A 27,619-nucleotide genomic window follows, 5' to 3' on the forward strand; every position below is an offset into this window, starting at 1 on the left:
CAAGTAATTAAGGAAATCATCTGCAAACACTTGGAAGGTGGTAAGGTGATAGGGAACAGCCAGCATTGATTTGTAAAGAACAAATCATGTCAAACCAATCTGATAGCTTTCTTTGATAGGATAATGAGCCTTGTGGATAAGGGTGAAGCTGTGGATGTGGTATACCTAGACTTTAGTAAGGCATTTGATACGGTCTCGCATGATATTCTTATCGATAAACTAGGCAAATACAATTTAGATGGGGCTACTATAAGGTGGGTGCATAACTGGCTGGATAACCGTACTCAGAGAGTTGTTATTAATGGTTCCCAATCCTGCTGGAAAGGCATAACGAGTGGGGTACCACAGGGGTCTGTTTTGGGACCGGCTCTGTTCAATATCTTCATCAACGACTTAGATATTGGCATAGAAAGTACGCTTATTAAGTTTGCGGATGATACCAAACTGGGAGGGATTGCAACTGGTTTGGAGGACAGGGTCATAATTCAAAATGATCTGGACAAATTGGAGAAATGGTCTGAGTTAAACAGGATGAAGTTTAACAAAGACAAATGCAAAGTGCTCCACTTAGGAAGAAAAAATCAGTTTCACACATACAGAATGGGAAGAGACTGTCTAGGAAGGAGTACGGCAGAAAGAGATCTAGGGGTTATAGTGGACCACAAGCTAAATATGAGTCAACAGTGTGATGCTGTTGCAAAACAAGCAAACATGATTCTGGGATGTATTAACAGGTGTGTTGCGAGCAAGACACGAGAAGTCATTCTTCCGCTCTACTCTGCTCTGGTTAGGCCTCAGCTGGAGTATTGTGTCCAGTTCTGGGCACCGCATTTCAAAAAAGATGTGGAGAAATTGGAAAGGGTCCAGAGAAGAGCAAAAAGAATGATTAAAGGTCTTGAGAACATGACCTATGAAGGAAGGCTGAAAGAATTGGGTTTGTTTAGTTTGGAAAAGAGAAGACTGAGAGGGGACATGATAGCAGTTTTCAGGTATTTAAAAGGGTGTCATAAGGAGGAGGGAGAAAACTTGTTCACCTTAGCCTCTAAGGATAGAACAAGAAGCAATGGGTTTAAACTGCAGCAAGGGAGGTCTAGGTTGGACATTAGGAACAAGTTCCTAACTGTCAGGGTGGTTAAACACTGGAATAGATTGCCTAGGGAGGTTGTGGAATCTCCATCTCTGGAGATATTTAAGAGTAGGTTAGATAAATGTCTATCAGGGATGGTCTAGACAGTATTTGGTCCTGCCATGCGGGCAGGGGACTGGACTCGATGACCTCTCGTGGTCCCTTCCAGTCCTAGAATCTATGAATCTATGAAATGACTGCCTAGGAAGGAGTACTGCAGAAAGGGATCTGGGGGTCATAGTGGACCACAAGCTAAATATGAGTCAGTGTAATGCTGTTGCAAAAAAAGCAAACATCATTCTGGTATGTATTAGCAGGCGCATTGTAAGCAAGACACGAGAAGTAATTCTTCGGCTCTGCTCCGCGCTGATTAGGCTTCAACTGAAGTATTGTGTCCAGTTCTGGGTGCCACAATTCAGGAAAGATGTGGACAAATTGGAGAAAGTCCAGAGAAGAGCAACAACAATGATTAAAGGTCTAGAAAACATGACCTATGAGGGAAGATTGAAAAAATTGGGTTTGTTTAGTCTGGAGAAGAGAAGACTGAGAGTGGACACGATAACAGTTTTCAAGTACATAAAAAAAGTTGTTACAAGGAGGAGGGAGAAAAATTGTTCTTCTTAACCTCTGAGGATAGGACAAGAAGCATGGGCTTAAATTGCAGCAAAGGCGGTTTAGGTTGGACATTAGGAAAAACTTCCTAACTGTCAGAGTGGTTAAGCACTCGAATAAATTGCCTAGGGAGGTTGTGGAATCTTCATCATTGGGGATTTTTAAGAGCAGGTTGGACAAACACCTGTCAGAGATGGTCTAGATAATACTTAGTCCTGCCTTGTGTGCAGGGGACTGGACTAGATGAGCACTTGAGGTCCCTTCCAGTTCTATGATTCTATGATTAGACTAGCTATGATGTGTGGGTTGTAATGCTGGCCAATGAGGAAGAGAGAAGAACTACTTCATGCTGTGAAAATGAGAATGCTCAGGTGGATACTGGGCAAGATGAGAGCTGATAAGCTACATAATGAAATGGTGTGAGTCATGATGCATGTAGCCCCCCCATCATAGAAAAGCCCAGGGAGTATTGACTGAGATGGCTGGGTCATGTAAGATGATATGTGGGCGAGAGAGTACAAGATCTAGAAGTTATGAGACAGAGCCCATGAGGAAGACCCCCAAAATGGCAGTTTGCTACATTGAAGGAGGATATGAAGAAGGCTGGTATCAGCTTGGAAGATTCACTTGTTAAGAACACTTGCAGATGAAGAACAAGTGCCATAGACTCTGATTGACAGGATAAGGCAAAGGTGAAGAAGAAATTCTAAAATTCTCTATATTCCTGCTAGAGTTTAATCAGGGATGATTATAGGAAGATTTTGAAATTCGAAAGACATCTTTGGCAAAACAGTGACACTTCTTAAAGTGAAATTGTTTCCACAAACCAATGAGAGCTGCTGAAAAAAGACCTGATATTCTAAGTACCAATGAAGGCTCAGTCTCGGGGGCTATTTCTACAGTAAACAAATGTTGACAGGAAGTAAATGAGAGTATCAATGTCCTAAACAGTAGAACTACTAGTGATGGGGGAACTGATTCAACAAAAATAGGAACCAATCCAAACCTTTACTCTAAATTAAAAAGTCACAAAGCACATTTAATTCACGTTGTTTAAAATTATTTTTCAGTTCAAAGTAGTAGCTTGGTTCTAGCCAAGAGCAAAAGCAACAAAGTGTCATGAAAAGGCTGTTGTGTCAAATCCACGTCTATGATGCAACAGTGCCCGTTCTCTGAGATTTGTGGCTCAGTTTTGCAGATCTGAATGGTTTATAAAAAAAAAGTGTGGATATGTATCCAAATGTTGGGGAGCTTATCTCAACTGGATATCAAGATTTTTGGATACCCATCAGCAGCTTTTAGCCTTCTGCTAGATTCTGAGATTTTCAAATACTAATAGTGTATATATATCTCCTTACTATATGTTCCATTCTATGCATCCGATGAAGTGGGCTGTAGTCCACAAAAGCTTATGCTCAAATAAATTTGTTTGTCTCTAAGGTGGCACAAGTACTCCTGTTCTTTTAATAGAAAAATATCACCCTCATAATTGCAAGATCCTTGATGGTTTAAAGTGAAAAATGATTTTTTAAATCTTGTTTCTTGGGATTATCATCTTAAAAATATATTATAAAAAAATGGAAAAGGTCTCATTCTCATCTACAACAGGACCGGCTCATCTTATCAATCATCTGAATGAGAAGCATTAAAATGCATTTTAATAAGTAAATATACAAGTTTTCATTTTGTTTCTGTTATTCTTAAATGTTTGAAAGACTTTTTCCACAGACTTGGCAAAAATAATAATCATAATAATAATAAACACATATTCAGCCACACTAACACATTGTCCAGACTTTTGGGCGACTAAAATATTTTGTCTATTGAATTCCCTTCTTAATATGCATCTATCTTAGACTTACATATAGTGCCTGTCAGTGTTTTTTTTTTTTTGCTAGCATGCAATGCCATAACAAAGATCTTTGTAAGTGTGAAAGTGTAAGTGTCTCTGTGAGAATTTAGCCCTTAGTATTGAAAAGTACATCAGAAAAAGAAAACCTGTGATGCAGTTCTGGAAACTGAGAAAATCTAGTAAAATTTTAGCCTATGTCCAAGAGAATTTGGAAAATTTATAACTGAAGTGAAACGGCCAAAGCATACCAATCCCAATGAAGGATGGAGAGCTAAATTAAAATAAACTTTCACTGGATATGTAAAATTGCCATTTGCATCCAACAACAAAACATTGTTTGTCATTGGTATATAGTGAAGACAAGTAAAAACTGACTTCAGGTACATGATCTCTCTAAAGTTCTAAAAAACATGCACCCAGGCTGCTTTTGTGTTCTGTATCACATGCTGTATTTGCACCCCAATTAAATGTGTTAGGGACCTGAGCCTGTGAAGTATTGAGTGGCCTCCATGATAGATATGGCAGTGTCCTGTCATATCCTTGGGAGACCTTATTAAATTAAATATCGTTGGGGTCTATTATATTAAATGAATGGTTTATGTATTATTGTGGGCTGGGACTTATGACTCTATCATATGTAACCTCTTTTGGGTGTGTGGGGGTGGTGGTGGGGAATATGACAGATGTGAGACCTGGGAGTTCAAATGACTATACTGAAAATGTGCCAGACAAGACTAGAATTTTTGGGCACAATAAGTGGTAAGAGGATTTAATGAGGGATACCTAGGGAGAGGTTAATGCAAATTTCCTACCTCTGATTATGCAACAATCCAGCTTTTTGAACTTACACCCTGAGAAGAGGGTGATTGTCTACTGATTACCTGTTCCTGGAAACTGGCGATCAGAGGTCCAAGCTGTATAAAAAATGGCTGAACTGCCCAGCTTGTGTTCCGGTTCTGAATATGAAACAGTTGTGAACCTATAGCCATAGGAAAAACCCAGTTGTGGGTTTTTGAAGGACTGACACCTACCAGATCCTGAGGTTAGAGTTGGGGTGACCTCTGGTAAGCTTTTTAGCACACATGCGAGTTCTTTTAGTGTTTTGATGTTTTCTCTGTAATGCTTTCATCTTAAGAATAAATATCCTTGCTTAGAAAGAGCAGTGTGGTGACTTGCAATTATTGGCAACTACACTGTTCATAGCCTTCAGAGAGAAAGCAAAGCACAGATGCTGGCCTTTTTAGGCAGTCTGGCTTGCAGGGAATACCACAGTATAGGTAGGGAACTGTGCAGCCTTAAGAAACCCTGGTCTCAGGAGGGAGAGAGAGATGTGGGTCTCCACCCAAGTGAGGTGATAGCAGGGAGCTGGAAACCTTTAAGCATGTGCCCTTGAGGGACCACAAAGAAGGAATACAGGCACAGTTACCCTGAAACTGACACACCCTCAACTTTCCATTATGTGAAAGGGAATTGATGTAACACACCATGGAATACTCAGCAGCTTGCAAGAGCAGCCCAGAGTTAAATCCTAATTTTGCTGAAGTCAATGAGTTTTGTGAAGTAGGATCAAGGCTAATGCACTTGACTATAAACCTGCTGTCAGGTGCTGAATACAAATGGTATAGCATTTTTAGCAGGTGATTACATTTTCCAATAGTATTTTCTATTTTCTGGTGAGAGACAACTGTGTATTTCTTTACGTACATCATCACTAAAACATTTGCCATATGAAGCACACTATTATTTAGGATTGAGCAACATTGAGAACAGAAAACTACTTACTCAAAAAGTAAAGAGCCAGTCTTCAAAGGTCCGAGTGTGTGAAGCATCTTATTAATAAAACAGCTGATGGCACTTCCTTTCTAATCAGTGCATCCACCATCCCTAATCATTTGATGTTTCTAGTTTGACATTCGTTGCTATGTTTCTGGTAATGAAATACCCAGATCTGAGTGTAATGTTCCAGGTGCAGTCCTACCAGAGCCATATATATAAGGACAATTATTATCTCCCCACTCCCATCCCCCAATGATCCATTAAACAAGAACTCGGTTTATGCACCTCAAAACACAATGGCTTTTTTTGCGGTCACACTGCACTGCACACTCATTACTAATTTGCTGGCCATTACCATCCCTAAATGTCTTTCAGAATTAGTGCTATCTGGGGTTCTCCTTAAAATTCAAAACATGTGTTTCAGGTTATTACCCCCAACTTTCATCTTTCTAACTCACTATGTTAGTCTCTGTCCATATTTGTAATTTTTCTTGGGCCTCTCTATATTATATCTAATAGTCTCTCTGATATTTCCATCTCTTCCCAACTTAGTATTGCTATTTCCTCTCCGTTCCAGACCTAAAAGAAGATGTTAAGTAGACTTGGCCTTATCCTCATGCATGTTGTACCCCACTAGAGAATTCCCTTCAGTGAAATATATTACTATTTATACTATGTAATAAAAATTCGTTTATGGTCCTTCACACAGTTTTCAAGCAAAATATGGCAGTTTCCATCAGTCAATTTGAATTACAATTTTCAATACGATTTTGTGAGACATTATCACATGCATTCCTAAAATCCAAATGAATTTCATGTAGTTCTTTGAAGAAAACAACCAAGTTTGTCAAGTTTTAGTCTCTCTAACATGTTTGTTGCTTATTACTTACACTCTAGCTGTCTAGTGATTTTTCTCTTGACATTTATTACATTATTTTCCTAAAGGGTGAAGTTAGGCTATGTAAGTATTTGTGTATGAGAAAGTAAGTGCCAGGACCACTCTTCCTTTCTTTTTTTAAAGGCTGGTACCACATTTGCTTTTATTCACTCTTCCAGTATCATTGTGGTTCTCCAGGGCTTTTAAAAATAATGAAGACAATTGTGTGGTGTACAGAAAGTTTGTTAGCTAATTCCTATAATATCCTTAGAAATGCTGTGACTCAGAGACTCCTTGGCAAAGGGTCCCCTGTTCTTTGCAAACAGCTCTCACCTCAGACTTGATAAACTCACTACACAAAACATGTATTATAGGAGATGTATCCATAAAGAGAAACATGTAAGATATCTACAGAAAGCTTGTAATTTGTCAAGACTCATAACGATTGTGAGATGTATTTTCTGGGTAACATTTATGGAATAATATATTTATATTGAAAGTATGCCTTATGGACTTGAAGTAGAAATTAGTCACCAGGTGGTAATGTGTTTCGATGATGACCCATTCAAGCAAGAGGGAGTTGTCACCTCTCCCTAGTCAGCTGGTGAGGTAAAGGCAAGGTTTTATTGTCCACCCTTGCCACATCCCAGAACAGTGAATGAAAAACCATAAATAAATGAGAGACAATTAAAGCCACATAACGGTAAAAAGAAACTCTGGAACAAAGCAGGGATTCACCCTGCCTGCAACTAGAAACAAAAGACTGTTTTCAGTATAAAAGAGTGTTATGAAAGGCACTCTCAATCCATTCACAGAGGAAAACCCCTGGCAGAGGGGGGTGCTTTCATGAACGTTTGGATTATTTGGTTTGGTTATTGAGAAACCAGACAACTATGTTTTAGACTGAACGTTGGGATGAAATCTACTATGTTAGATAAGAAAGGCAACTATTGATAATTGTAAACCTAGGTTCACATTTTATATTTTATTTTCTATCATAACCATTGTTTCCACCACTCTCTTGTTTCTAGTTAAATCTTTATTCTTTCTTAAATAAACCTACGTTTGCTTTATCCTAAGTGCTCACCAGTCCTGTGTGGTTTACAGGAGCATTGGTTTAAGGGGAAACTGGGGTGCCCTGCACACCTCTGGGTGTACAGCAGGGATCGGCAACCTTTGGCATGCGGCCCATCAAGGAAATCCACTGGCGGGCCGGTATGGTTTGTTTACCTGCAGCATCCACAGGTTCGGCCAATCGCAGCTCCCACTGGTTGTGGTTTGCTGTTCCAGGCTAATGGGGGCTGCGGGAAGCAGCGTGGGCCAAGGGGTGTGCTGGCCGCCACTTCCCACAGCCCCCATTGCCCTGGAATGGAGAACCGCGGCCAGTGGGAGCTGTGATCGGCCGAACCTGCGGATACTGCAGGTAAACAAACTGTCGCGGCCCGCCAGCGGATTTCCCTGACGGGCTGCGTGCCAAATGTTGCCGATACCTGGTGTAGAGGATCTGGAATTTCTGTGAGTATCCAGCGTCAGGGGTTAAATATCACAGGGGAACAATTGAAAGGGACTCAGGGATTAGGGTGCAACGATTGTTAACCTGCAAGGCAATAGAAGGGCTGGCATGAGCCCAGAGGAGAGTGCTTGAGTGGCTGAAACGCTGGTGGTGCTAGGGCGCTGACACCCAGCTTCAACTAGACGCAGGGGGTAAGAAGCTGACTCACAGTCCTGGGAACTCTGAGAGCCACACACATCAGCTGGACTGACTGTTTTGTTCATATTCAGGTTTTTGAAGAGTTCACTTACTGGCTTTTGATCAATACTTATTTTATAGGGTCTTCCTTCCTTCCTAACTTTGCAAACTACTTAGTTTTATTTTTCTTGTTAAAGGCAAATTTAAAATGTGACAGCTGCATTTCAAGTGTCTAATTGGCTGTAACAGTACTGTGTGTGTGTCCACTGCAGTGTAATGATAGCTGTATTGTTCATTGCCAATGTGACTTGTCCAGTAGCCTACCATTAACTTCACTGTTGACACTCTGGTTATTTTTAAACCCAAGGTTAAATATCTTCAGGACACATTTTCAAAGGGGCCTCAATCCAAGCTGTATTTACATACAACAAACCTTGGCTGTACACACTCTTGCTCACATATTTTTGAGCAATATGGCTTTAATGTGGCTGTGGTAGTTCACAAAATCCATGTAGGTGGGTTTTGCACACAAATATTCTATCATGAGAGTGTTTGCAGAAACAAAATTGTCTGTGTGCAAATGAAGGCTAAATTTTGCAAATTTGGTTCTTTGTCTCTATAGTTGGCTATTGCAAGACTAAGTCTCACCCCAGACACTGTAGCTCCAGAGATGAGTAGATGTGTATCAGTACTTACAGCTGTCCTCTTCTTCCATGAAAACACTGATCACGTAACAGGCATACACAAAACCAATCAACTGCATGAAAATAAGAGGAAAATTGTTAGTTAGAAAATGCGTAAAAAATACTCAATAAATACAGCTGCCAAGATTTTATTTCAAAAAAGTTTTTCTTTCATTTTCTTAATTTAAAAGCAGATTTCAGCACGTGATCATACAAACACACATTGTACAAACCTTACCCATTAAACTTCACTGCCCTAGAAATCTATATTCTCTATTCTTGAGAAAATATACTGAGTATATAGATAATATAGCCAAATGTTCAACCTGTTTAATATGAAAGCCTTGTAGAAATTTTGGGGGTTACCCTCCTCTGGGATTTTTTTAAAAGATAACTGCAATCTGGTCCATTTCAAACATAAAATTGCTCTTCACACACATTTATGAGGACCCAGAATAAGCTGTTTCTAACAGAGATAATTTAACATTATCCAGACAGGGGTAAGCTACATTTGAGACAAGAAATCATGGCAACCTGCCTTTCACTTTGGCTGTGCCAGCATCTTTACAAGCCATACCAGGGAGCCTGCTCAAAGACAAACAGGAGTAGAATTTCACTTTTGTTTATGATTGTTCCCAGTCAAATGTGTTCTATCATCTATATGTGGCACTTGAAGCTAAGTGATAGACATTGTGTGAGGAACTCCCCCTGCCTGTACAGAAAAGAGAACATCAGTCATTTCTACATCACCATCCTTCTCCTCCTTGAAGCCTCCAGAGGGCTCATACAGGGTATTGGACTAGATGACCTCTCGAGGTCCCTTCCAGTCCTATGATTCTATGATTGCATGGCTCATGATACATACAAGAGGGGCACGGGGTCTACTTTTATCTCTTCACCAACCCTGTAGGGAACTCCTTGAGCTGTTACTGCAGCCTGTTGTAAGCCTTCACATGGGTCATTAAATCTGACCCTTAGCATTTCATTTATAGAATTAATACTTTTGTAGGCACTACTTGTGGATGATTTTTCATTAAAGCAATTTCAGTACAATCTTCAAACAACATTTAATCCAGAAAAACAGCTTTTTTTTCTGCCATCATCTCTCATATCTAGCGCTCCAGTTGGCCCAATGATAGAACACACATTGTACACTACATGACTGGTAAAATCAGGGTAAGGTACTTGTGACCTAATTTGCTATATTAATTTTTTTGCAATGTTAAGGATGGGTATTTATGCCTAAAATATGCTATTATCTATAGGAAAGCTCTTGGGTATGATGTTATGTTCAAGTGACAGTAAGCATGGCTGGTTCCCAATTATATAAGAGTTCATGATACAAAACCATTACTGGCACATTCAAACTGCCTTATAAAGGGTATAGAGTGTATACATTATACTGACACCTGCTTAGCAAAAGCAGCAATATAAGAAGTCAAGTTTTGTACACAGCCACAGTACTGCTAATAAACATTGTGTCCTCAGTTTGCACCATGTAAAAGACACAGGAATTCCCTGAAATTGTCTCTCTCTTGCTCCTCTCTCTATTTCCCCCCATCCCACCTCCCCAAGCAAACATACAGTGATACACATTTTGAGCTCAGATCCAAACCTGGTAGTTGTCTTCAACTTCAGAAAACAGAAGGTCAATGCACAAAAGCATTAAGCACTTAGTGTACTAAGTCACTTTGCTACCATCATAGGTGAGGGTTCATCAAAGTTATGTATTTTGTGCTACTGGATAATTACTTTAGCCTTAAAAGCCTCCCCCAAACCCTTTATTTAATTGTTTGTTTGTTTTTTCCCTTGCACACAGGGCAAGTAGTGTTCTATGACAGTCTCAGAAAAACTTTTGATTGCCATAAGAACCTTAAGAGCAGTATCATGGTATTGCTAGTCCTGCACGGCTAGAAGTGGTCTCAGGGAAGTGCAGTCTGTCATGGCAGCGTACCCATTGATTCCAAGATTTTTCACTCGCCAGGCCCACAATCACTGGTCCTCCCATATTTCTTAAACTCCATATCAGACCATGTCTAAGTCAAACTCCACATCTCAAACACTGCATTCCGGTGAGTCAGTAATGAACCACGGTTTCCGCAGGGTGGGGAAGGGCACTGGGCTGCTGGAGAGTCTAGCTATTTTGTTTTGCCTTTTATAATAAGTTATTCTACAAGAAAAAGAAACAACTACACATTTAAAGTTCTTTGGGAAATTAACTAGCGATGGTGAATTCAGAAGGTGCAGGTGATGATAATGGGTGTGCAGCGGAGCCTACACTACAATTTCCTCCATGTCTGGAAACCTCTGGTTGTGTTATACAAATTTCATTTATGGTGTGCTCATCAACTTCCCTTTGACTGTTGGCTATTAATTATTTGTGTTGTGTGATGTAGTCACCTAAGTCATTTGGTTTTATTTCTGCACCCTAAAATTGTTTGAATACGAGAATAATGACCAAAGGATGCTCAATAGCATGCATTTCCTGTACGCACTTCCAGTGGAATAATCATTTGTGGAAAAAATTGTGAAACTTGTGTGATTTGCAGACATTTACATAAATAAGCTGTGATGTCTAGTTGTCAGAACAGTGAATAATATGACACTACAAATAACAAAGCATTTTTTGTATTATACAATCAGTTTTAATGAAAACTCTTTTACTCGTTATCCATGCCATTGTCATCTGCTGGTTGGATTACTGCAGTGCTGTGTATGTGGGGGTGACTTTTGAAGACCACAGGTCCTGACTGACTAGTGTTCATCGGCAAACTCAGAAAAACTGTCATTGGCTATAGGCATCAGAACAGTAACATCATGTCACTTGGAAATTTCAGTTGCTGCAGAAGGTTGTTTGTTACTTGCTTAGAAGAACTTTTCATAGGAAACATAGTTATTCTTGTGCCTTGATCTGCACTGCTGCCAATATTTTTCAGGTGCAATTCAAGGCATAGGCTTGGACCTAAACATTTTTAGATGATTTGGGACCTAGTTATAAGAGAGAATAGCACATTATGTATCCATCCATTGTCATGAAATGATCCCTATCCTTCCAACACAGCTCTGAGATTCCACAAAGTTCTATATTACACCTCTCCAATTCTTCAGTCGCAATGGCAAGCTTCCCTTAATACATGCTTCTCATATTTCATGTTCCTACTTTGATGATTCATTTATGAAGGCTCAGGTCATTCTTGTTCTTGGTGCTATCATCAGGCACTATACTTCCCCCAGGAGAGACAGTGGGATTACATTTATCTTATCCAAGAAGACATCAGAGTGTGTGTCTGGATATAATCCAATGATAGAATCATTAAAATTGGCCTTCAGGCGAAGCCAATCGATGTGTCACTCATACAGGTATATGCCCCTAGAACAGCAGTTTACAATGATATGATTGATGAGTTTTATGAATGACCTGAAGAAACACTCACTGAAACACCAAATAAAGATATCACCCTTCTATTTGGAGACTTGAATGCAAAAGTTGGAGCTGCAAGCTCTCATAAAGAAGTAATGGGGAATAATGGTCTGGGCTAACAAAATGAGAAAGGAAGATGGTTAGCTGAATTCTGCTTCTATAATCACTGAGTCATTGTAGGTGTAGGTCTTGCTGGGCATGAGTAAATTGAATATAGCTTGATTTGAGTGCAAGGCTAAACTGTAAACAAATTCATGACAGGCTGTGTGCTGAAGATGGTGTTTTCAGGTTAGTTGAGGTAAGTGGGAATACCCTGAACTGTTAAGCTTGAAATGTACATAAGATGAGGACATAAGCGATTGATCCTTATATGTTCTGCGAAGTGATTGGTTCTTACATAATCATACAATGTCCAAACCAATAAGATTCAAGAAACATAGATGTTAGTAGCTAGGGAAAATGTATACAAACTGTGTAGTGTGCGATATGATTTGGAATTCTGGCATCACCCATACCAAAACCTTAAGCATCTGGGCCTGGCCAGTGAGGGCATAGGGCTGTTTCATGCCTAATGTAATGCTGTCACTTAAAATTAAAAAAGGTCATAGAGCAGTTTTTAAACTAAGGGCTGGGGGAAAACCGACAGGTATGGAGGAGCACGTGGTTCAGACAGAGACATTTCTTAAGGGAGGATCTATTAATGGATATTCTCTATATCCTAGTAAGGAGGAGAGGATGGAAGATGATAAAATATGGGTAGTATCTGATAAGAAACAGTCAAATGAAAAGAGTCCCATTCAGTTACATCATGTAATGGTAAACAGCTAAAAAGTGACAAGTTTTTAAAGTGCTTATATATAAATGCTAGAAGTCTAAATAATAAGATGAGTGAACTAAAATGCCTCATATTAAATGAGGATATTGATATAATAAGCATCACAGAAACTTGGTGGAATGAGGATAATCAATGGGACACAGTAATACTCGGGTACAAAATATATCGGAAGGATAGAACAGGTCGTGCTGGTGGGGGAGTGGTTCTATACGTGAAAGAAAACGTACAATCAAATGAAGTAAAAATCTTAAATGAACCCAGCTGTACCATACAATCTCTACGGATAGTAATTCCATGCTCTAATAATAAGATTATAGCAGTAGGGATATATTAATGACCACCTGACCAGGATGAAATGCTCAGGGAGATTAGAGAGGCTATAAAAATAAAAAACTCAATAATAATGGGGGATTTCAAATATTTCCATACTGACTGGGTACATGTCATAGAATCATAGAATATCAGGGTTGGAAGGGACCTCAGGAGGTCATCTCGTCCAACCCCCTGCTCAAAGCAGGACCAATTCCCAACTAAATCATCCCAGCCAGGGCTTTGTCAAGCCTGACCTTAAAAACCTCTAAGGAAGGAGATTCCACCGCCTCCCTAGGTAACCCATTCCAGTGCTTCACCACCCTCCTAGTGAAAAAGTTTTTCCTAATATCCAACCTAAACCTCCCCCACTGCAACTTGAGACCATTACTCCTTGTTCTGTCATCAGGTATCACTGAGAACAGTCTAGATCCATCCTCTTTGGAACCCTCTTTCAGGTAGTTGAAAGCAGCTATCAAATCCCCCTTCATTCTTCTCTTCTGCAGACTAAACAATCCCAGTTCCCTCAGCCTCTCCTCATAAGTCATGTGCTCCAGCCCCCTAATCATTTTTGTTGCCCTCCGCTAGACTCTTTCCAATTTTTCCACATCCTTCTTGTAGTGTGGCGCCCAAAACTGGACACAGTACTCCAGATGAGGCCTCACCAATGTCAAATAGAGGGGAATGATCACGTCCCTCGATCTGCTGGCAATGCCCCTACTTATACAGTCCAAAATGCCGTTAGCCTTCTTGGCAACAAGGGCACACTGTTGACTCACCGTCACCTCAGGACAGGAAGGAGAGATAAAGTTTCTTGACACCTTAAATGATTGCTTCTTGGAGCAGCTAGTTCTGGAACCCACAAGAGGTGAGGCAATTCTTGATTTAGTCGTCAGTGGAGCACAGGATCTGGTCCAAGAGGTGAATATAGCTGGAGCACTTGGTAATAGTGACCATAATATAACTAATTTTAACATCCCTGTGGCAGGGAAAACACCACATCAGCCCAACACTGTAGCATTTAATTTCAGAAAGAGGAACTACACAAAAATGAGGAAGTTTGTGAAACAGAAATTAAGAGATACAGTGAAAAAAGTGAAATCCCTGCAAGCTGAATGGAAACTTTTTAAAGACACCATAATAGAGGCTCAACTTAAATGTATACCCCAAATTAAAAAACATAGTAAGGGAACCAAAAAAGTGCCACCGTGGCTAAACAACAACGTAAAAGAAGCAGTGTGAGGCAAAAAGGCATCCTTTAAAAAGTGGAAGCTAAATCCTAGTGAGGAAAATAGATAGGAGCATAAACTCCAGCAAATGAAATGTAAAAATATAATACGGAAGGCCAAAAAAGAATTTGAAGAACAAGTAGCCAAAGACTCAAAAAGTAAAAATGAATAGCAACATTTTTTTAAAGTACATCAGAAGCAGGAAGCCTGCTAAACAACCAGTAGGGCCACTGGATGATCGAGAGGCTAAAGGAACACTCATCGTTCTTCACAGCTGAGGATGTGAGGGAGATTTCCAAACCTGAGCCATTCTTTTTAGGTGACAAATCTAAGGAACTGTCCCAGCCTGAGGTATCATTAGAGGAGGTTTTGGAATAAATTGATAAACTAAACAATAGTAAGCCACCAGGACCAGATGATATTCACCCAAGAGTTCTGAAGGACCTCAAATATGAAATTGCAGAACTAGTAACTGCGATATGTAACCTATCATTTAAATTAGCTTCTGTACAAATAACTGGTGGATAGCTAATGTGACGCCAATTTTTAAAAAGGGCTACAGAGGTGATCTCGGCAATTACAGGCTGGTAAGAAACTATAGTAAAGGATAAAATTGTCAGACACATAGATGAACATAATTTGTTGGGGAAAAGTCAACATGGTTTTTGTAACGGGAAATCATGCCACACCAATCTACTAGAATTCTTTGAGGGTGTCAACAAACACATGGACAAGGGGGATCCAGTGGATATAGTGTACTTAGATTTTCAGAAAGCCTTTGACAAGGTCCCTCACCAAAGGCTCTTAAGCAAAGTAAGCTGTCATGGGATAAGATAAAAGGTCCTTTCATGGATTGTTAACTGGTTAAAAGATAGGAAACAAAGTGCAGGAATAAAGGTCAGTTTTCAGAATGGAGAAAAGTAAATAGTGGTGTCCCCCAGGGATCTGTACTAGACCCAGTCCTATTCAACATATTCATAGATGATCTGGAAAAAGGGTTAACAGTGAGGTGGCAAAATTTGCAGATGATACAAAACTACTCAAGATAGTTAAGTCCCAAGCAGACTGCGAAGAGCTACAAAAGGATCTCTCAAAATGGAGTGACTGGGCAACAAAATGGCAGATGAAATTCAATGTTGATAAATGCAAAGTAATGCACACTGGAAAACATAATCCCCACTATACATATAAAATGATAGGGTCGAAATTAGCTGTTACCACTCAAGAAAGAAAACATCCACTCAATGTGCAGCGGCAGTCAAAAAGGCCAACAATGTTGGGAATCATTAAGAAAGGAATAGATAATAAGACAGAAAATATTATATTGCCTCTACATAAACCCATGGTACGCCCACATCTTGAATACTGCATGCAGATGTGGTTGCCCCATCTCAAAAAAGATATATTGGAATTGGAAAGGGTACAGAAAAGGGCAACAAAAATGATTAGGGGTATGGAACGGCTACCATATGAGGAGAGATTAATAAGACTAGGACTTTTCAGCTTGGAAAAGTGACGACTAAGGGGGGAATATGATAGAGGTCTATAAAATCATGACTGATGTGAAGAAAGTAAATAAGGAAGTGCTATTTACTCCTTCTCATAACACAGGAACTAGGGGGTCACTAGGCAGCAGGTTTAAAACAAACAAAAGGAAGTATTTTTTCACACAACGCACAGTCAACCTGTGGAACTCCTTGCCAGAGGATATTGTGAAGGCCAAGACTATAAAAGGGTTCAAAAAGAACTAGATAAGTTCATGGAGGATAGGTCCATCAATGGCTATTAGCCAGGATTGGCAGGGATGGTGTCCCTAGCCTCTGTTTGCCAGAAGCTGGGAATGGGCGACAGGGGTTGGATCACTTGATGATTACCTGTTCTGTTCATCCCCTCTGGGGCACGTTGCATTGGCCACTGTCAGAAGACAGGATATTGGGCTAGGTGGGCCTTTGGTCTGACCCAGTATGGCCGTTCTTATGTTCTTATGACTAGAGAGTTTGGGTTTGGGCATTTTGGCGACTGTGAGGTAATTTAAAGGTTGTTAGTTATCTTGGTCAAAATAGAAGCAACAGTTTAATTTTCCAGCTAAACCAGAGTAGACTTTGTAACAAATTTTAGAGCCTTTCGTCTGACCCAGAATGGCTGTTCTTATGTTCTTAATAAAGTAATCTCACCGACATGTTGGAGTCTAACTGAGTTTTTGGATCCCAGAGAACTGGATGAAATGTTCTCCCGGAACTGGATGAGGTGTTCTGGATAAACAAGTGGAAAAGGTCTTGGCGAGAATCCTGAGTCATTACAAACACCATCTTCACCCAACATTCTAGACATTTATAAATGTGGAGGTCACCTGACAATATGACAAAGAACCAAACTGACTATGTAATGATGCAGCAATGCTGGAGATCAAGTTCCCAATGGTAAAGACTTTCCCGAGTGCAGACTCGGCTCAGCTGTAGGCCTCAAACATAAAACTAAAAATTAAGAACAAATGTGCTTATTTAGAAGGAGCTGTGTGGTAACTTATAACTGGGGGAGCGGGGGGGGGGGGGGAACACGGGTCATAGCCCTTGGAGAGGAAGCAAAGTGCAGACAGTAGCCTTTTTAGACAACCTGACTTGCTGGAGATATCACAGTGAAAGACAAGGAGCTGTACAATTTTAAAATCCCCACCCAGCAGGGAGAAATGAAGGTCTTCACTTGGGAGAGGGAACTGCTGGGAGCCAGAAGCCTAAACTATGTGTCCTTGGTTGACACAGAGGGGGAATACAGGTGCAGTTGCCCTGAACTGTGACAACCTGTGCTTTTTGTATAAATCTATGCTCTAGCTTTTAAACTTCTCTCATCCTGATAGAAAACCCAATTACACGTTATGTGTTCTTTAGGGACTATGTTTAAAATATACAACTTCTTCACAGTGCACTAAATGTCTGATTCTTTATCATGAGTGGGAGTAAGCAATCTCTTTATTTATATCTTACCAAAGTATGTAGTACAAGCATAATTTGGGGGGGACAGGGAAGATCTGGTGGCATACATCGTAACCCCCCTCCCTTTAATGAACATCTTCCTATTGATTAAATGAAAGAATGCACATTGTTTAAAAATAAAGCCACATACAACTAAAGAACTTCTTAACATTCTACTATAAGGCTCAGTTGGTCACCAGTGGACACTAAAGTTCAGTTGATAAATGATATGCCAGTAATTACAATCAGGTAACTGAAATTTACAGTACAATTAACAGGAAGTGATAAGGTGGAAACATACCATTATGCAGCCATTAGACCCAGATCCTTAAACAGATTATACCACACACAATCTGAATATTATTACAAATGAATTAATGAAAACATGTCCTTTCTCTTTATTGATGGGCACACTAATAAAATATTTATTCCAACAAATTACTTTTACTATCTTGATTAACCCAACTGCTGTTTAATTAATAATGTTATGGTCATGCAAACCCATCTAGCTGTCATGTTAATCACCAATTTGCATTGGGCTGATTGGTTTGCACCGCTTGGTTTCTCAATATCTTAACTGAAATAGTCCCTGTTGGCTATTTTCCTGGCACCAAATGACAGAGCGAAACCTGTGTTCCCCGATAACAAAAGAAAAGCCAATGCAAATTACCTAAAGGATTATTCTTATCTTGAATTTCAATAAAATTTTATGGTGGTTATTGAAGTAGTGAGATTGGAGGGGCCAAATTTTTAAAGGTATTTCTATCTGTGTTGCTGATGGCTCAGGATCAGAATTGTAGAGCCTAATTCATCACCCTATGCAGTTAATGCAATTCTTTCCATTGACACCAATGGGCACTGGACCAGGTCTTTAGACTTAACTCTCTGGAGCAGGAACCATTTCTTTCTAAGTGTTTCAATACCACCTAGCACAATAGGGCCATGATCTTGATTGGATTCTAAAGTAAGATAAATACTTATAGTTCTACTAAAGTATTGTTGGTTTGTAGCACACTCTTTTATGAATAGCCAGTTCCAGGTCCTTTGTTAATCATTTAATCAAAATATTGCTTTGCTTCACGTAGGCTAAAAATTTATGATTATTTTAAAAATTAAAACATTGGATTTTTTATTTAAATTGGATTTTTAAAATTTAAATTAAATTATATATATTTTCTATCTAAAATTAGACTGTCAGAATTTCAAATTTATGTTAAGGCCTGAACCTACTATAATCTATTACAATAATTTAAATTAAATACAAAATAATAAAATTCAAACAATACATGTTTACTGTCAAGGTTTTAATGAGAGTCAAACCACTGAACTGATGGAAGTCACTGTTTAAGCACCTGGAACCAGAGTTTGATAAAGTGCGACACCAGATTTTGCCAGCAGGTGCAGAGAAAATATTGTCTTCATTTCAATTTATTCAACTAGTTCAGAGGTCAATGACTAGTTCATTCAGAATTGAGTAACCAATTGGTATCTGAAAAAGCAGGAAAGCTTGTTTTCCTCTTCTAATCTATGAATAACAACTAGAAGTGAGAGGATGAGATCTACTAGTTCTAAAATCTTGAAGTATATGGTGGCCAGAAACAATCAGTTCAATTCAATCAATATAGATAATATTTCATTAGTTTAATAATCAGTTACTTTTAAATGCAAACCAAGTTTTGATAAACGTACCTTTTGTTTCTCATACACCCAGCACATTTAAGGTAGTTATATCTACCTAATACAAGGCATTTTAAATGCTGAGTTTATGTATTTTAATTGAATTCCAATTTCCATTCAAATGCAGCTTGACAACTCATGAGTAAAAAAAATGAATCATCTACTACAGTGTTTCCCAAACTTGGGACGCCACTTGTTTAGGGAAAGCCCCTGGCGGGGCGGGCCGTTTTGTTTACCTGCCACGTCCACAGGTTCGGCCGATCGCGGCTCCCACTGGCCGCGGTTCGCTGCTCTAGGCCAATGGGAGCTGCTGGAAGCGGCGGCCAGTACGTCCCTCGGCCCACGCCGCTTCCAGCAGCTCCCATTGGCCTGGAGCAGCGAACCGCGGCCAGTGGGAACCGTGATTGGCCGAACCTGCGGATGCGGCTGGTAAACAAACTGGCCCGGCCCGCCAAGGGCTTTCCCTAAACAAGCAGCGTCCCAAGTTTGGGAAACACTGATCTACTAAATAAGAAATGCATCATTCATTTTCTAACATAATAAAAATGTTAAAATTAAGAATCTGAAAAATATATGTTAAGCTAATTGCTTAAATAAATATGTATAGATTTACTATATCCTACTGATTAGCCAAAAAAAAGTATCATATTTAATGTAATGGCTATATTTAGTTGCAAATCAACATGTTTTAATGGCTGCCAACCAATGAGAATCAGCCTTCATTTAGGAAAATAACTAAAGTACAAATACAAAACAAAATTATAACTGATTATTTAAATCCATGTTTCCTGCCTTCTGATTTAAATCTTGATTAATATGACCACACCTCACCTTTATTGTGAAGGGGCTGGGAGGCAGGATTTGTCTGGCTGGCCAAATGAAAGAAACAGTGCTTTATGGCTGGGGGCGGGGGCGGAGGGAAGAGGAAAAAACTGCTGAAAAGGAGACAAGGGGCCACCCTGGCAACACTGACTCATCCCTTGGGGACCAGATGGGATGAAGAGTTTAAAAGTGCACATGCCTGTGCGTGAAGCTCCCTTTTACACGGAGAGGCAGAAAAGCTAATTGCGGGTGCCTCCTTGTGGCGGATATCCAGTGCAGGTACTCCATAGGGAAAGTATGCAATGACCAGATAAATGGATTAGAAATGGATTTACAAAGGTGTTCATTAAAGGAATGGAATGGGGGTGGTGGTTGGGTACAGCATGGAGACAGCCCCCCTTTCTTATAGCCTACCTTAACCCTTCTATGAAGGGGGGTGAATGGTAATGACCCAGCAATGGATTGGCTGGGGGGATCTGGATGGAAAAAGACGGGGATATGGCAGAACCCCCCAAGGTAATTATGGAATAAACATGGGGTTACCTGCACTGTACACTTTTATCTACCTGGTAGTCCCAGACATCTAATAATAAAGTTGCAACCTGATTAAATCCATATCAAATGTCTCCTGTCTTTCTTTCAGTATAGCCGGACAACCAGTGATTTAAATAACTTCAATTTAAGTCAATCCCACCCTGCTTTGTCACCAGCAACTTGGAAACTTCTAGTCCATACATGTAGTATGTGATTATTTCTCGACATATTTTGCATACTGCAATTCCATTGGATCAAAGTAAATATGTCACTATATACTGGATATTTTAGATAGCAGCTAAATTACTGGATTAATCTCAAGGATTAATATGTTTATCCCAGTTTAGCCACTACATGCAGGTTTCCCAAAATCTAATCCCAAGTAACTGGGTTTAGCCAAATTTAATTAAGCCAAAGGTAGAGTCACTATAATCAAGTCAGACTTTCAAGATCCCTCAAATAAGAACCGTATGAAAATGAAAAAGCCAAATTTGTGCTTTATTGTTCTTTGGGCAAACTTTTTTTGCACATTTCTAATCCTCCCAGTTCCTAATCTCATTGGAGATGGGTTTTCTTGACTGCTCTTTATGAAATGAATGGGCCTCAGTTGGCATCATCCATCTACTTCCATCTATCTATGGTACCTCTGACCCTTTGGAGTGTGTACTTGGCAAACAGAATCTTCACTTACTGGGAGCTGTTTCTCTGTTTCCCTCTTTAATGCTAAACCCCATTCCCTAGAATGATCTCTCTTCCCATATCTCAGTTCTGCTAACATCTCTGCTTATCATGCTACTCTCTACAATCTGCCCCGTTTTTCCTTCCAGGTGAATAAATATTCATTCACTATCCTCTTAACCTAAAGAGAGTTTTCTGGAGTTTACAGGGCAAGGTTCAATCCTTTGGAGAATGGTTTGCTTCAGCTCTAAAAACCATTAGTCAAGAATCATCTGACTTGGATTGTCTGTGTCTGTATTTGATGAGTTTAATGAAGAAGCATAAGTCTTTCAAGGACACCAGCAGCCATTGTAGGCCCAGATTTGACCTTCATTACACTATTAAAAATAATCTAGTTATGTCTTAACTATTCAAATTCAAACTCTGTTGCTCAGCAATAGTCTTGTGACACTGCACCCCATATTCTTCATAATGATATTATTATGATGTGAGTATGACATAGTTATGATGCATTCTCTGCAAGATAGGTCATGTGAGATATCATTGAAAAGTTTATGATTTGTTGAATATGATTATCCTATTTGTGTGCATGTATCATTTTTGTATCTGAAGTTAGGAAAATTGACTATGTATCTGTATCTCAAATGTGTTTACACCTGAGGAATGCCCAGTAGACAAGATGCTCTCAGTCTAGATAGTGGTTGGGGAAGGGCCATTAGAGAGAACAAGAGGCCTTAGAAGAAGTTATCTCCCACCCAGTGAGCTTTCCTGATGACGCTACAGACAGCCTCCAACTTATGGCTGCTCTGACACCACAGGGATATGTGACCAGGTCACCTGGTGCTGGACTCCATTTTGGGATGTTAGTATTTTTCCACTGACTGATGTGGGAATCAAGCTTTGAGACAAAGGGTTCCCGCCATATGCAAAAGCTAGATAAGGTAGGGGAGTGACATCATCTTGATTCTTCACTGACTCTCCCACACCCAAGGACACAAAGATGGAATTGGGGGAAGTGCTGGACTCAGACTAAAGGGATTTTTAGCCTGTGAATGGAACACCTAGGGATTCCAAGCTGTAAGCAAGTGCAGCTTCCCCTTAAGAATCTGCATCCTGCTTATATCATCATTTAGGGTGAGAATTTGATATTCATATCCAATCTATGTAGTGTATTAAGCTTAGATTGCATTTTTGTTTATTTGCTAGGTAATCTGCTTGATCTGTTTGCTATACCTTATAATCACTTAAAATGTATCTTTTGTAGTTAATAAACTTGTTTTTGAGTTATCTAAAACCAGTGTGTGGGACTCATAACTCAGAGTAGAAAGCTGTTGTATATTTCTCTCCATGTTGAGGGATGGGGCGAATTTCATGAGATTACGCTGTACAGTCCCTTGTGCAGTGTAAGACGGTATAATTTTGAGTTTATACTCCAGGGAGGGTGCGTGCCTTAGGAACTGGGAGGTGCCCTAGCTGGAGCCTTCCCAGGCAGTAGCTAGTCAGAGCATCTGCATGTAACTGCAGCTGGGTGTGTCCCTACCTGTATGTGTGCTGGTGAAAGTGCAGACTGAAGCCTGGAGAGAGCTTGGCAGCTTGTCACAGGAGTACAGTGTAAAAAGGAGCCCAGGCTGGTGGCTCAGTAGTACCCCAGTTCCAGGTGGCAGCCCGGGGGGAACCCATCACATGTCTCCATTTTGGCATGGTAACAAACATAACGTGAAAGATCCTGCTTTTGTTTGGCATCATCACTTAACAGCAAAAAGCCAGAGTATAGTTTTAAACCACTGTGTGTGTGTGTGTTGTGCACACATGTAAGATGTGGGGAAGTAGCAAAGATACAAGCTTAATTCCTCCAGAAGCACTGGCGGGTATTCTCACAGCAGTGGTGTCGCTATGCTTTTTAACCAGGTGCAATGCGTGCCCTGCTTCCTGGCCAGTGCAGAAGGCAGATGGAGCTATGGCCTTAGCCTTGCTCCTCTGCTCCCCTAATAAATTTTCTAGGACCCCACTGGCATTAAACCAGTTCTTCTATGCTGCAAGCACAAGGACTGAGGCGGTGCCTGGGCCTTGGTCGTAAGTGTAAAAGTTTGGGGGATTTTGTTGATCTGTTCCCAAGGTTAGACACAACCTAGCTCAAAGTGAGCACACTTCTGTTTGAATCAGCCCTGATACAAATACACAGAACGGGACTCTCCTACTCAGGACTATTTATTACATATATTACAATAGTGCTTAGAGACACCAGTCTGGAATAGAACCTCATTGTTCTGGGCACTGGACAAATATACAATTTGTAAAAAAGCCTTTGCTCCTAGGAGCTCACAATCTCCGGAAACAAAAGCCAGGAGGATAGATTTTTTTAAGTTACATTTGTTTTTATATTTTGTGACAAACATTTTTTTTTTAAAAAGGTGTCACAGCCTGATGGTCTCTCTGTACAGGCAGCTTCCAAAATGGAAATAGTAAAGTGAGAAACCTTGAAGAGAAACATATTGCAGTAAGCAGTCAAAACTGTATTATATCACATTAGTCTGGATTTTATCTTGATTAATATTGGCAGAAATAAGATATTTTCTGAATCTTTACTACTGGGATCTAACAAACTCTGCATAAAGAAGAGCGAAATGGCTAGTTTTCATGTGTCATCCTACCAATCAACTTATTTTACCATTAATGTTTTGTAATGAGCTCCAAAGAGAGCAGTAAAGCCTTTTTATTTATTTAAGATCTTGAAACCCCGCCCCCAAAAATCCTCTGTGAAATAGATTCAGACTTATATGGACTCTAGTCTCCGTAGAGGGATAGCTCAGTGATTTGAGCATTGGCTTGCTAAACCCAGAGTTATGAGCTCAATCCTTGAGAGGGCCATTTAGGGATCTGGGTCAAAAATCTGTCTGGGGATTGGTTCTGCTTTGAGCAGGGGGTTGGACTAGATGACCTCCTGTGGTCCCTTCGAACCCTGATATTCTATGATTCATGACAAGTGCTGTCACACTGTGTGTTGCTCTACCTTTGTTGACTTGAAAACCAAATGTAAAATATATTTTTTAATAGGAAAAAATCCATTTTGTAATGTAAAAAAATATGTAGACATGTAGAAGGCAGGGTGTCCAACGATGAATGTACACGTGTGTCCAACGATGAATATAAGGACATATAAGGACTGTGGACTGGACCACTGAGAATGGCAGGGGTTATAATTTCACCTACTGCCAAACGGCCAGAACAGGTGACCAGGAAAGTTAACCGAAGAAAAGGGCCAGGATTAAGCCACTTCAAAATTTTAAATAAAATAATTTTAAATAAAAAAGGAAAGAAGATTCATTCTCAAAGGTGTGTACCTGTATGCTAAAACTGAGTGATGAAGTGCATCTGAAACACATTTACACATAACAGCAAACTTTATATTAAATCTAAAGAGATTTGGGGTTGGAGCCTTGATTTTATGCTACTTTTACTCCATGACTATTGTTAATTATAATTATCCAATGAGAGATTCAAGATCTCCTCTCAAAACTTGTCATTCATGACAATCTTGCCATAGCCACATTGAAACTTTGTGTATATTTTTAAATATCTTGAGCTATGGACAATTGAACGTATCCCCTTAAAATTCATTTACATAGCACTGCTTATATGTATGGCACTTCACAGCAGTGGAAAGTACCATGCAGATTACTGGGCCTTACTCAGAAGCCCTTATGAGTCTAAAGGCATAAAAGAAAACAAACCAAACAAACACAGGAGAGAAAACAGAGTGGAGTATGGAAATAGAATCTTGTGAATTATACCCCTAAAGAACATTACCCTGTCTAAAGCTTTACTTCTGCTATTTCCTTCCTTACATCTACTGAATTTGACATGAGTTAAATTCAGGCTTTAGGGGCACTGTCTCCCTGTTTCAGTAGTGTGACCAGACCCCCCATCCCCAGTCAGCTTGGTCTAGCTTTGCCATGTACAGTTGTGATAAAGAGCTTCCTGTAGGCTACAATGAAGCTGTGTTCAGATGGGCTTTGCAACAGATCTAAGAAGTAGGGGTGACAGGAAATTAAGGTAGGTAAGAAATCATTTATTATAGCTGGAGGAGAGAAAGAGCAAAGATGGTAGGTGTTTTTATTTTTATATATAAGTAGAGGGGTGGGGGTAGTTTGAATGTCTGGCATCCTGTCAGCGGGTAGTTAATTCCACTTACGTATTCTCTCTGTAGTGCTGGGAGTTGAGGACTGCTTGCAGAAAATACTGTGCATATCAATTGCTGTGCATTTTTAAGTGCTGGTCCTGTGTGTGTTATTATTAATTCCTATACTCTTTTTGTTTCCCCAGTAAACGAAGAATTGTATTGATTGTCCAATTTCTCCACACCCAGATCATAACCATGGCCACCAGCACGTGAGCAAAGAAATTAATTTCTTTAACTGTGTGAGCATATAAACTGCCATCTGCGGTTGGTTTATTGCCCCAATTAACCAAATGGCCTTTTCCCCTGTGGCAGCTGTTGTTTCCTACCAGTGAAAAGGGCAGGATGCAGAAGCCTATGAGTGGGGCTTGGGCAGATTAAACTTTTATTGGTAAATGTCAGTAAACGTTGATTTCACTGTACACATGCAAATGGATGAAAAAATATTTCCGTCGATAATAACTGAAATGTGCAGATAGGCAAAGTAAGAAAAATGCTGCTTGAGAACTTAGTAGAGTTGGATGTGAGGCTATTTACTTTTTATATTTTGACATGTGATGTTGACAATTTGTGTTTTAACAGTTATAAAGCTTTAATCTTCGAATCTCCACATCTCCTGCCATTAAATAATTGTCTGCCCCCCCATCATGTCCCTCAAACTTAAATTGATAAACATTGAAAAAGAGTTTTAAAATAAACATATCAATAACATCTGTCAAAATTATATTTAAACAATCAAATGTTGCCATGTCTGTATATGAGAATGCTGCCAAGGTTTGTTGTAGCTTGGTTAGGATTGAGGATTCTCTCACAGGAATAGCTGTGAGAAAGATTCAGTCTCTTGCTGAAGTATAATTACTAGTTACTACTTATTTCTTCCCACTTTGCTATGCCACAGGGCTATTTAAAAAAAAAAAAAAAGAAAATCCTGCTTTTCCTTGGATAAGAGTCTGATAAGAGATTTTAAGGCCAGATGGGATCATTAAATCCGCTAATCTGAACTCCTATGTAACACAGGCCAGAGAACTTCATCCAGTTACTCCTGTATTGAGCTCATGATGCTGGTTCCCACAAACCCAGCATCACACATTGCTGATCCCACCTTGAGTAATTTTGATTATCATTCCTTTTTGTTGGAAGTAACATATTCCACAGCTCACAGTGGAATTATCCAGAGCACTGCCATTTGATGATATGATGCCAACAGTTCAATATGTAGATATTTATTCTGCAGTATAAAAACTTCTCCATCCATGGTACATCAAAAAGGAATGAATGCTATAATGGTATCATTTCCATTTATTTATGGAGATAGGCAGATATACTAAGTTTCATTTCTAAAGATTCACTTCAGTCAATAATAATTTCTTTTTATTGACACTTTTATCAAGCTTAATGCACCATGTAAACACTACCCAACTAAACTTACTACATCTCTGTGAGGCAGCTACTAATACGCATTTTACAGAAAGAGAGTGTATTTTTACCTCTGCCACCAACTCACGCTGACTTAACTTCCACACAGTTTACCTGACTCCTGACTTCTAGTTCCCTTTCTTTAACCACTAGCCTATACTCCCTGATAGTACTTTTTAAATAAATCAGCTATTAATAGCTGAGAGAGTTGTGATTTGTCTGGGGGAACCCATGGCTGTGAGTTTGGGGGGAGGGATAGCTCAGTGGTTTGAGCATTGGCCTGGTAAACCCAGGGTTATGAGTTCAATCCTTGAGGGGGCCATTTAGGGATCTGGGACAAAACCAGTACTTGGTCCTGCTAGTGAAGGCAGGGGGGCTGGACTTGATGACCTTTCAAGGTCCCTTCCAGTTCTAGGAGATGGGATATCTCCATTAATTAAAAAAAAAATTTAGTTACCTTGTTACCACTTTCTTCCAGTGTGTGGCAGGGCAGGGGTAAAAAGCCCTGCCAAAATGCTGGCTGCAGCCGGCTCTCTGGCCAGGAGGCCAGGTGTAGAGATACAGGTACTCAGCAGGGGGCCCAGCTGCAAGCCATAACGAGGAACATGCTGAGCTAAGTAGTGACAGCTGGGCTGAGGCAAGAGAGGGCTGTAAAGGCCCTGGGCAAACCTCAGTGGGGAGGCTAGCCTGGGAGGAGACAGGAGGGCAGTATCGCTGTCTCCTTACCAACAAGGAAGCCTCAAGGGCCAGGAGACCCTGGGGAGGGTCTGTGGGGCACTAACTGTTGGGGGATCTGGGAACTGCACAAGTACTGTAAATAAAGACACTTGGGTGATCCAGCAAAAGAAGGCTCTTTATTATACCAGCCTAAATACAGGGTGCAGGCACAAAAGTGGGACAGCCTGCGCCGACCCTGTGACACAGTGTAAGGGAGTC

General features: G+C 40.0%; 1 protein-coding gene across 1 annotated transcript in view; it reads right to left on the minus strand.

Annotated features, from left to right (window-relative positions):
• Window positions 1-27,619, minus strand: part of NKAIN3 (sodium/potassium transporting ATPase interacting 3) — a 279,433-nt gene that overhangs the window by 30,855 nt on the left and 220,959 nt on the right. Inside the window, exon 5 of the mRNA XM_065398298.1 lies at window positions 8,630-8,690. Within this exon, the coding sequence (XP_065254370.1) occupies window positions 8,630-8,690 (61 nt within the window). The remainder of the gene's footprint in view (window positions 1-8,629; window positions 8,691-27,619) is intronic.

This window comes from Emys orbicularis, chromosome 2 (genome assembly GCF_028017835.1).
Source record: "Emys orbicularis isolate rEmyOrb1 chromosome 2, rEmyOrb1.hap1, whole genome shotgun sequence".
Classification (NCBI taxonomy): domain Eukaryota; kingdom Metazoa; phylum Chordata; order Testudines; family Emydidae; genus Emys; species Emys orbicularis.